This window comes from Rattus rattus, chromosome 4 (genome assembly GCF_011064425.1).
Source record: "Rattus rattus isolate New Zealand chromosome 4, Rrattus_CSIRO_v1, whole genome shotgun sequence".
Taxonomy (NCBI): Eukaryota; Metazoa; Chordata; class Mammalia; order Rodentia; family Muridae; genus Rattus; species Rattus rattus.
Window position 1 is genome coordinate 180,831,472 of NC_046157.1, and position 12,132 is coordinate 180,843,603.

Sequence of the window (12,132 nt, forward strand, 5' to 3'; positions counted from 1 at the left end):
TTCTCTATCTACACACCAACTATCCTAAAAACAAACTCTGAAGAAAACTGAAACATTTCTGATTAAAAAAAATTTTTTTGGAAAGGAAATAAATTTGTACCAAGGACTGATGAAAATAAGTGTAGTCACTTTATTAATGATATAGGCTTTTATTTAAGAAAGAAATGTATACAATAAGCTAAATAAAAGTTCTTGCAAAAGCTATGTCCTATAGTGTTAAAAAGAGAAGTTCTGTAACCTCAAAACTTCATAGTCTCCATCCTATAGCATCCTACAGTATCCTACAGTAAAAGCACTGTGCTGTGCTAGTGTGTATACTGTAATTTCAGGTGAGTCTGCACCAGAGGGCCAGTCACTTCTCTTTCTGTATGGTTAACAATATAACAATGGCTCATAGAGGTCTTTTTAGAGTACATTTTAAAAACTATTTTCATTTTAGAAAAATAACAATGATAGGTTAACAATTTATAGCCTGTATCTTGTTGTCTGTCTGTATAATGACAGTAACTTTGCAGCAAAACATTTCAGAGTAGGAGAAAGCTAGGCCATCCCACCTGGGTGAGAGCGGAGTAAAGGTGGCTCTGGGTCCGATCTGTAATAGCAAAATCACAGATACTTCACCAGATTTTTAAACTGATTGCACCAGGCACAGATCATCAGAACATCTTTCTATCTGTATACAGAGACAGGTGTATTATGGATGTTGGAAAAGATCTAAAAACTTACCGTGATTTCAGCAGAACCATTCACAAAGGGAAACTCAAGCGTCCTAACCTTCCCGATAAAGAGTGGGGTATCAGTGTCCTCCTCATTAAAGCCTTTAATGGTTGCTACTACAGTGCCAATCAGATCCATTCCAGTATGATTACCATAATTATCCTTAAAATACACAACGGAAAAGAACCAATTAGCAGAACTGGTTAGAGGACAAATGAGAACATGATAGATAAATCCAAAACAAGGCAAATTCTCCATTCATTGATATCTCAAAGCGAAAATGTTTACAGATATTTTTTTCTGTATGTTTAAACTGAATGATCAATATTACTCTGTAGCCATTCTGAACCTGAATGTCAAAACAATTACTCTTGTTAAACTCTGTGGTGTTTGAGGAAGACATAGACATTACTGTAATACTGAGGCGTAGGTCTTTGACCAAGGTCCTGCTGGCAATTGAGCGAACATTAGAAACGGCTGGGGTAGCTGGCTGGGTATCAGGAACCAACTTCATAGGCTGATTAGGCAGAACATCAACTATAACCTTAAAAAAAAAAAAAAAAAAAGCAACATTTGTATTAACAATTCCCTTCTATGAGTACTTTACTACTTCAGAGGAAAAGAGAAAAAAAAAAGAACAGCATATATTAAATAAAAAGTTATCCTCAAAAATGTCCATTAATTTTTTTTAAAACAATTTAAGTTTATTTTATCCTAATTTTTCTGAAAATTATATTGCAAAAGCTGTGCTTAACCGCATTTTATTTGTAATGGATCAGTTACCTATCATCAATCACTGGTCTAAAAATATTAAATGGAAAATTCTGGAAATAAATACATTATAAAATTTCATAACTTATTTCTATATGTCACTATAATATTTTGATTTTATTACTGTTGCTAATCTCATGTCTACCTTATTAAGCTTGATCAGACAAATAAATCCACAGGAGAAAGCCTGGTACTGCCCCTGATTTCAGGAACCCACAGGGGTTCATCAAATGCCTCCCATGACTAGGGAAGTGACTTTTGCATCTAATAACTAATTCACCTTAAAAACAAATACTTCATTTATAGAATGAGCAAATATCATGGAGCATAAAATTAAATATACAGACCTGTTCACTGCTGAGCATATTAGTTTTATCGATCATGAAATCAAACTGAATACAGTACGCCCCCACTTTGCAAGGAATGGTTTTCTCCCTAAAACAAAGAGGTAAGAGCAGTGCTTTTTAACAGAGTCAATGAATGCAAAGAATTGATATTTGTTTCCTTTCATAACAAGCAAAGGAATAAGAATTATTGACACTGCACACACTTTCACTCATTTAATATTTATTTTAGATTTAGTTATTCTATCTATGAGTGGTTCTGCCTTCATGTTTGTATATACATACTACGTGTGTGCACCAGAAGTCATTAGAAGGTGTTAGGTCCCCGAGCGCTGGGTCTGGGGTTGCAGATGGTAGTGGGAGGACCCAGACTCGTGTCCCCTAAAAGAGCAGCAGATCTCAACTGCTGAGCCACTGCTCCAAGCCAGTATTTTATATATGTTTAACTCAGTATTTTATGTATGTTTACTCCTAGGGCCCTCTTACCTCTGCATTTGTTTACACAAGACCCACAACTAAGGCTCTAGACATAGCAAAAGTAGAAATAACAGTAATATAAAGATATAAAAGTAAACACAAAAAACATAATAAATTATGTGTACTTTGGATTTTGTTTCACTTCTATATTATCAATTCCCAACTAACAGTTTTATAATTTCAAAGTTAGAGGCCATCTTATAGTCCTTCCACGTGACTTTCTTTTCAGGCATTATTATTTTCTGACTTCACATAATCAAGCTGTTTATTATGATTTAATAACCAGTAAAAAAAAAAAAAAAAAAAAAAAAAACAGTGCTAATAAGATACACTTAGTCTATTTGAACCATACTTAACCATAATGAAATATGAAAGCTATAGCAAAAATTAAGTAGTAGTGCTTCCAATTGGAAAAGACCACAAAACAAAACAACAACAAAACCCGCCTTCCCAGAAAAGTTATGCTAAAAAATCGCTTACAGATGTTTACAAGGTAACAGCTAAAAAGTATAACAAAGTAGGACAGGAACCCTGAGGCCTGGGTCTCACTGTAAGACTGCATTACTCCTGGGAGCCAATTCTAAAACACAGCTAAACTAAGAAGATAGATTCCCAAGGGAAATGCAATCCACCTCTGAACTATTATCTCTATCTCTGACAAGAGAAGCAAACGTAAACCTTCTCTGGGCAAGGACTGTTATTCTCAACAGGCGAGCATCTCCACAGATATTAGCACCTAAAAGCTAAATAAAATGACAATATAAAAAAAGAAGCACATGAAGAAGCAAAGGAGCTAGACAGAAAATGAGCAGAGACAAGAGACACCCTAGGAATGTGAGGAACTCTGTACAGACTTGCCATGCAAGCTGATAACGAGTAAGATTTAAAAACTAACAGAGAACAGGACTTTGAAAACAAAAACAAAACCCCCCAAGAACACAGAGGAAGTGGCGCACACCTGTAGGCCTTGTTTGCTAGAGACTGAGGCAAGGGTTATCCAGAATTGAAGGCAGGACTGGGTCACTCACACACCCGCGTGCACACACACACATGCGCGCACACACACATAGTAGAGGGTATGTAGAGTAGAGTGTGCCAGAATTTGAGTACATATAAGCCTGCTGGGCTCAAGATATTAGGCAATGGTTGAGCAAGTAGGAACCCAGGGTGAGCAAAAGGACATAGGACCACAGGGTATGCTAACCAAAAGCCACCGTGTGAAACAAAGTTGGATAGGCAGACCAGGAGGGGCAAGGGCACCATGCTGCAAGCAAGGGCATAGACCTACTGGGATAGGCTCACAAGGGACCCCAGACACCAAGTAGAAAGGAGAGAGACCTAAACAGGGTCAAGTTAGAATGGAGTGCAGGGTGGAACACAGCATTCTGCCAGCACACAAAGGAAGCACAAGCTAAATCTGATTGACCTACAGAGTTTAACAGTTTTCCTTCACTTCTGAACAAAATAATACAAAGGAGAAGACCAGGAGGGAGAGAAACCACAGCATCCCACAGAGCAGAAGAAGCTAGACCATCCTCCACTGAGAAAAAAGGTTACTTGAATAAGAGAAAACCAACTCCAGATATACAAGTCCCAATAAAGACACACAAGTAACATACAACACCAAGACAATATGCACTCTCTAAAGATGATCAATTCCACAGTAAGAGGTCCAAATGAGACAACTGAGAAGACTGAGGACTCAAGAGCATGATTATAAATACTTTCAAACATCGCAAATCTTCAAAGCACTCCAGAAGAGTGCACACAGACAGCTGAATGAGATAAGGAGCTGGATTCAGGATCTAAAAACAGAATTCAGAACAAACTGAAATGATTCTGGATATGAAAAACTAAGTCAAATAAAAAGCCCGATAGAAAGTCCGTCAACAGACTGATTATGCACAGGGCAGAGGACCAGAGAAATAACTGTACAACCATGTTCACTGCTGCTGCGATCATAACAGCGAGGAAACTGAACCAGTCTAGATGTCCAACAGAGTACTGTGCAGCTGGAAGTGGTGGCACACGCCTTTTTCCCAACATTCAAGAGGTAGAGGAAGGTGGCTCTGAGTCTGAGGATAATCTGCTCTATAGAGTGAGATCTAGGACAACTAGGGCTAAACAAGAGAAACCCTGTCTCAAAGGGGGGAAAAAAAGATTGCACAGTAATGAAAACGTCCCACAGACAGACAATGGAATTTTATTCAGCTATAAAACAATTAAATGTGCTAGGAATAGGTATAGCTGGAAGGTATATTAAAGGTATTTACGAAGGTAACCCAGACCCAGAGAGATAAATATTCCACATTATGTCACATGTGGATTGCAGGTCTGAATTTTTATATATATGTGTGTTTAACCTTGGAATATATATGTATAAAGGAAGAGCAGGAATCTAGAAAGGGGGCACGTGGGTAAGGGAGGCCTGAAGACAGGCCTCAGTAGAACACAAGTGGAATGAAGGGCTTCAGTGAGGAAAGCTGTGTGGACAGGAATGAGGGAGAGTGGAGGAAGAGGCGAACAAAACTAAAAACGTAAAGCAGCTGACTGGCGTTCCTCATGGGTTCAGTTCACACCTGATCCCAACTGCTGGCACTGGGGCTGTTTAAGAGGATCAGCCTTATTGGAGGAAGTCAGTCACTAGAGCTGGGCTTGAGAATTTAAATGGCCACACCACTTCACTCTCAGTTTTTCATCCATCAAAGCCCTGTGTCTGCCTGTATGCTCATTGCTATGCATTTGCTGCCAAAACTCTCCACCAAATGAACTGTTTGGTTTCTGGCCATGTTATTTAATCAAAGCAAAAAAAAAAAAGTAACTAGTAACTATTTTAATTACACACACACACACACACACACACACACACACGCACGCACGCACGCACACACGAATATTTTTAAGTACTAATTTATATCAGGTACTATGGAAAAATCATATGTAGATAATCTAAGAAGAGATGGGTAACCAAATATTTCAATACCAAGCTGGGTTTGGTGGCTCACACCTTTAATCCCAGCACCCAGGAGGCAAAGGCAGGTGGATCTTTGTGAGTTTGAGACCAGCCTGGTTTACAGGGGAGTTCCCAGACAGCCATGGCTGCACAGAGAGAAAAGAAACTTCCCAGTGCCAGGAGTGAGATGGTAGCATGAGTTGTTAGCCAGAAACCCTAAGAAGAATTCAGGCCACCATGCTTGCATGGCAGATACTTTACCAACTACCGCATCTCCCCAGCCTCCAGAAACGAAGAGTTTGCTAAAAGATACCTACCCAAAAAAGTGGTCAAACCTTCCCTATCAGGTCGAGAGTGACATTAAATGACACTATCGTCAAAGACACAGAGAAGCCCTAGTGGGTTAGCAACCAACAACCAACAATAAATAAAAACCAACACACAGTTCTCACAGGAAGAGAAAGGGCACAGTGTGTGGACATCTGAAACAGAAAGCTAACAGTCAACGACTGAGTAAAGATATTTAACACAAAGTCAACAGACACAAACCAACCAGTTTTCTACAACCATGGTAAACAGAACATAAACTGCTGAATAATACTGTAAGAACAACAACAACAACAACAGCAACAACAGCCTAAGTGTTTAGGAATTCAGGGAAAGATGTGCAAGACTTGAAAAGAATACAAGTATATACACCATGAAATGAGATTGGAAGATACTTCCAAATTCTCTCACATTTCTATCTTTACAAAATTCTTATCAATTTTACCATTTGAGCTTTGATATTAGAACCTGCTGTATTATTTTTAAAATTTATATGGTAAAACAAAAGGCCAAGAATTGCAGGAGAACAATAGATATTAGACTTCTAAAAGTTGTAGCATTGTCATAATATAGGCAAATTGGCCAATAAAGCAATGTATGTCCAGAAACAGATGGACATACATGAGTGGATTCATGATTTACTTTTATTTTTTAAAGAGTTATTTATTTTATGTATATGGGTATTTTGTCTACACGTATGTTTGTGTATCACGGGACTATAGTTATAGACAGTTATGATCTACCATGTGGGTCCTGGGGATTGAACCCAGGACCTCTAGAAAAGCAACCATTACTCTTTTTTTTTTTTTTTTTTTTTCGAGCTGGGGACCAACCCAGGGCCTTGGCGCTTCTTAGGCAAGCGCTCTACCACTGAGCTAAATCCCCAACCCCAGCAACCATTACTCTTAACCACTGAGTCATCTCCCCAACCTCTGAATTTATGATGTATAACACAGCCAGCACTGAAGAATATTAATATTCCCTTTCTCTCCTCATCCTCCCTTTTCCCCGTCAAAGAAAATCAACCCAAAATACCAAAGCAGAATCAATTTCAGGTATAATTATAAAGAGAGTTAACAGCAGATCTGAAGTCTATTCAGATAGACCATTCACAATGTGTGCCCTGTCTGTGAGGTTACATTCATGAGAGTTATTTTGTACTTATCTAAAGCACACACTATGAGATCCAGCAGGAGAGGCATCTTGAAGCCTCTAACTGCTTTCTCTTGGATATTACCATGTCAGTTTTTTCTCTGCAGATATTGCTCTGTGCCCTTTGCTATACTGATTTATGGCAGTGAGTGAAATTACATAAGTGCAGTGGGTCCTCCTACTAGTGAATCATCAAACCAGCTAGTCATAGGGATTGCCTACATTATAATATAGGAGAATGTTTTTATAATCCAAATCTAAAGAATTCTTAAAGATGATTAATGATAAAAGAGAGATTCAACACATCTGAGTACATAAAAATCTAGAACTTCTGTTCAAGAGATCAGGAAGAGTGCAGGCACTAGCCTCACAGTGAATATGATATCTAACAGAGATCATGGTGTTACATTCTGTAGAGAAATTCTCCTGTGTCCCATGTGGATGCAGCACTGTCAATTAAAGCTGACTGGCCTATAGGTGAGGCAGGAAATAGAAGGTGAGACGTCTGATAGGCAAAAAGCATTCAGGATGGAGCTAGGGCAGGAGACTGGTTGGGGAATGGAGGAAAGGCACATGCATGGGAGCTGGGCGGAGGTAACCAGCCACATGACGAAACTTAGAATAGAATAAAGGGATACCAATTTATGAGCTAGTTGGAGAACAGCCAGAGCATGTTGCCAAATGTTTGCATATACATTTTGAATCTCACAGTGGTTATTTCAGGAGCTTGGGGGCTGGGGGATACCCAGGAGGAAAACAGCCCTTTACACATGACACCCTAGAACTAGGGAACCTAAAATCTGAAAGCTTGAAAACTCAAGCCCAGCCAGAGTACACACCGTGTTCACTGAACAAGCATGAGGACTGAGTTCAGATACAAGCACCCAGATACAAAAGTGGGTATGGGGATACACGCTTGCAACCCCACCACTGGTCATGGCTGGCAAGTTGCAGGTTCACTGAGGTCCTGTCTCAACGGAGTGCAAAGGAGGAAACACCTGATGCCCACCTCTGGCCTCTGGCCTCTAGGAGCATCTGCACACACACTCATACAACACACTTAAATAAATGATTAAAGAAACAAAAACTGAGTGCTCTGACACCATAAGGAAATGTTTTCCAGAGATTTTTCTCGGTTCTAATGTTTATAACAACCATTTTCCTCAAAACCATTTTTACAGAGCAATATTAAAATCAAAATCAAAAACAAAAAAAACCCAAGCAACAGCAAAAATGCAAACATCCGTTTCTCCAAATAGCTTCTGAAAGAAAGTGTTAAGAAATAAAGTCAACATTTTTTTCTTGACCATAAACTACTTTTCCTTAGGCAACAGTGCAAATTCACTAAACATACATGAAATTATTTAAGTGGTACCTGAAATAGAAGCAGCCATCTTCCTTGTCGTTATCTTTTATTTTATTACAACTAAAGATTTCTGCCTACAAAGGGGAAGAAAAGAGGGAGGAAACAACTGTTACTAGAGTGAATTCAGGATGAAAAATGTGTACAGGTGAATAAATGAACTGACTGCATTTGGATTTATACACTTATAGTACCACTGGACTGCTAGTCCTAAATTAGTAAAAGATTCCCATTGACCAGCTGGTAATCTTTAGTATGTTAAACAAGCTAGCTTTTTAAAACAGATTATTTAAATGAACCAGTAACACTGAAGTGAATTATTAAATTGTGTGCTCTGACAAATTCTAGGATTTGTTTCCACTTTGAGATTTATCTCATACTGTACTTTATGGGAGCCAATGGCTGCAAGTGACTATTGAGTACCTGAAATATTTCTGTACTGAGATATGCAGTTAGAAATACTATCATTAGGGTTGGGGATTTAGCTCAGTGGTAGAGCTCTTGCCTAGCAAGCGCAAGACCCTGGGTTCGGTCCCCAGCTCTAAAAAAAAAAAAAAAAAAAAAAAAAAAAAAAAAAAAAGAAATACTATCATTACTGAACAGTTTGAAAACACCAGGCTAGAAACATGCCTCACTGTGTAAGAGAGCTTGCTGTGCAAGCATGAGGACCTGAGTTCAAATCCCAGCACTAACATAAAAGAACGAAGGCAGACACCTGAACCCGTCCATCCTTCAGCATCTGCATGTCCAAGCATGGGCATGCATGGAAGTATTTATCTGTGCACTTACATGTACGGAGTTCATGCTTATAACATGCGCAAACAAAAGTTAAATAGGCAAAGAACATACAATCTCAATTTTTAAAATACCAAGGACATGTTGAAGTGCTAATTTTTGATATACAGATGAACAATATTTAAATTATTTTACTTCTTTGATTTTTTTTTTTTTGGGTGTGGTTTGAAAAGTCTCTCTGTGTCCCTGGCTGTTCTGAGATCTGCCTCCCTAGTATTAGAATTGAAGGCAACCTTGATGGCTGAACACATTATAGTGTTTTAACCTCTGTCCTTGTTTGCCATTACTCACGTTTGCTGGTGGCCGGCTCATGCCACTGGACAGCTTCCACATTTTCATGGAAATACGTGTTGGATTAATATTCTTGATGACACTACCACCTTCAGAAATCACACTAACCATAAAATCTGTCAAGTAAACATAAAATTTACTTATGTGATAATATTCTGGCAAGGAAATTAAGACTAAAACAAAAAGTAATGAGATTATTACTTAACCAATAATCTCCAAAAAGGTAATTGTTAATCACAACAGACAATTTTCTAGGGCTGAGCATGAACATCAAGTTCTAGATAAATCTAACAAGATTGTCTTCACTAATAATAGTTCCTTGTTGTAGCTTCAGTTTGCCATTATGTAAATTAAATCTAGCATGCAAATCCAGAATAGCATGACTATGTGCTTAGTATCTAAGAATTAGCCAACTGGTCACAGTATTACATGCCACATACACTTCTAAAACAAAATTATTTCACTTTCCTCTATGATTTAATGATGTGAAGTAGCTAAATAAAGTATTAGAGGTAACATTCCCCACAATATATACCAGATATAGACAACATTTAGTACCTCTCAGATTTAAAAAAAAAAAAAATCAAAGAAAAAGGTTTTTATTTCCCCCAGATTTAACACAAAATGTATAAAGTATAAAACCTATGAATATGTATATTTTAATTAGTAACAGTTACTGTTAAACAGTGTAACCATAACCTTTTGGAGTGCTTCTTTCTTTGCAATAAGTGCATACAGACATTCATCTCTCCAAGAAATGATAAGACTTACAGAAAGTTACTTGAATAAAGGACATACTGATTTCCTATTGACGCAATAGCCAGCATATGTGATTAGTCACACAGCCAGTCACACCCTGCATTAGTCTGTATTTACTGAAAACTGTAATATTCGTGACTAAAACAAAGGATCTGCATAGTTGTTTTGTGGATAGTCAATGTTCTAAAACACTTTAATATATCCTGATACAACTGGTTTCTACCTTATTTAAGGTAAACTGTCCTAGTTCCAATGGCACAGCATATATAACAGAGCTGAGCTATATACTAGTCACCATTTAGCTTTTATTTGTTTTTCAAAACCAAAAGTTGTTTTTTTGTAGCCAAAAGTTGGCCCCAAATTTGCTGCAATCCTTCTGCCATAGCTTTACTTGTCTTTGGCTCCCATTTAAAGTGGGTGCCTTTAGACTTGACTACTAGTTTATACATGAACTTTTATTTTTAAAATTAGAACTGCAGAACAACAGGCTGAGGGAGTGACTGCTCAGTTTTATGTATTTTCCTCATCAGTTAAAGGTAATTACATGCATCAAACATAATTTGTCCCACTAATATTACTGTACGGGAAATTATCATTAACGACTTATGGTAATACTCTCTAGTACTTACCAGTAAATATGTCCCCTGCTATAAAAGAGGCATCTTTGTCATATTTAACATTCAGACGAATGGGTTTTTCAGGGTCTGGAAGAATCATTAACTTAATTGTAGGTCCTTCTATAGTACTCTTATTATAGACACCTTTAACCTGTACAGTGTGTTCTCCCCTAACAAAATGGAAAAAAAGGTTCAAATTACATTGGTTATAACTAAAGCATAACATTTTTAGAGAACAATTTTACTCATACTCTGAATTAAAATTCTTGTTTAACACTAAACTGAAGCATAGTTATTATACTCTTATGTTCAGAAATTAATAAGAAAAATCAATTTCTGTAATACCAATACTGTAAAACTTACACTTCTTACCTTGGAGCAAAAACAGTGAACATCCCCAAATTAGCTCTGCCCTTATCATCTGTTTTATGCTGCTGGTTTGAAGGTACTAGCTGCAAATAAGACAAAATAAAAAGGTTGATTAGGAAATTCTAGAAATCTATCAAGTTCTTGTCTAGTACTATGTTTCTAAGATGTCCTTATTTTAAGTTATATATGCAGATAACTATAAAAACAAACATTTCAAATCTAAAATTAGTTGAAAAAACATGTAATCACATGTTCTAAAACTCATTCAAAAAGTTATCAAGTTGCAGAATTCTATATTAATTGTATTGATATCAGGTGAATGTCAAGCGACGTCTGTTATAACTGGAAAGCACAAGAGAAATAATTATACACACACACCCTCAAGTATAGGTATCACAGACTGTCCTTATTCTTTCTTTTTACCTTTCTGGTCTTATACTCAGGCATGTGTGTTTTCATTTGTAAGATTCAAATGTGCTTCCTAAATTTCTACTGTAACACTAGCCATCATGGTGATAACATACGTTTAAAGTGATTGTCAGTGAACACTTTTTCTAGTGATGATTAAGAGTTGCAGGTTTTTAATAGACGCTTCTCTAGAATCTAGAACCACAACCATAGTCTAAAGATAGAAATAATCACTACTTAAGTTTCTTAGAGACAAATATTCAAGAGAGAGTTTATAAGCCACGGCACCAGACCAGACTCGGCACCAGACCAGACTCCTAAATTCTAATTCTGAACTCTACTTAAGAGAACACAAAGAGCAGTTTGCAGAGGTGCAGGCCAACAAGAAAGACAGTGGGATTAGAAAGGGGAAATAAGGAGTAACTGGAAAAATCTGTCCTGTATCCTAGCTAATTTACCTCTGACCAATTATCAGTCAGCAATCTTGATTCTAATCAGAGATGTTTGGATCACATTTCTTTGATAGCCCTAAAAAAATCCTGATTTTTTTTGGACTCACTAGGGACACAGACCATGAATATCATATAAAAATTTTGGTTAAGTACCACATCAACTTTTGAAATCAACTTGTGAGATCCTGGGAACTGTGGACTGGGATTCTGTCTGAATTAAAGTCTGTCTGTTTTGTACAGTATCAACTACTCTACTACATTTATGAAACATCTGTGCAGTGATACCCTAGACTATCTGAGCATAATCTCAGGAGCATTCTTGAAACTAACTGGCGAC

The 12,132-nt window shown here is 37.4% G+C and overlaps 1 protein-coding gene across 1 annotated transcript in view; it reads right to left on the reverse strand.

The window, feature by feature from the left end:
* Smchd1 (structural maintenance of chromosomes flexible hinge domain containing 1) overlaps positions 1-12,132 on the reverse strand; it is a 127,908-nt gene that overhangs the window by 28,383 nt on the left and 87,393 nt on the right. The window contains exons 31-37 of the mRNA XM_032901759.1: positions 10,939-11,018; positions 10,579-10,736; positions 9,191-9,306; positions 8,117-8,181; positions 1,836-1,923; positions 1,130-1,261; positions 727-879 (exon numbers count right to left, since the gene is read on the reverse strand). Of these exons, the coding sequence (XP_032757650.1) occupies positions 727-879; positions 1,130-1,261; positions 1,836-1,923; positions 8,117-8,181; positions 9,191-9,306; positions 10,579-10,736; positions 10,939-11,018 (792 nt within the window). The remainder of the gene's footprint in view (positions 1-726; positions 880-1,129; positions 1,262-1,835; positions 1,924-8,116; positions 8,182-9,190; positions 9,307-10,578; positions 10,737-10,938; positions 11,019-12,132) is intronic.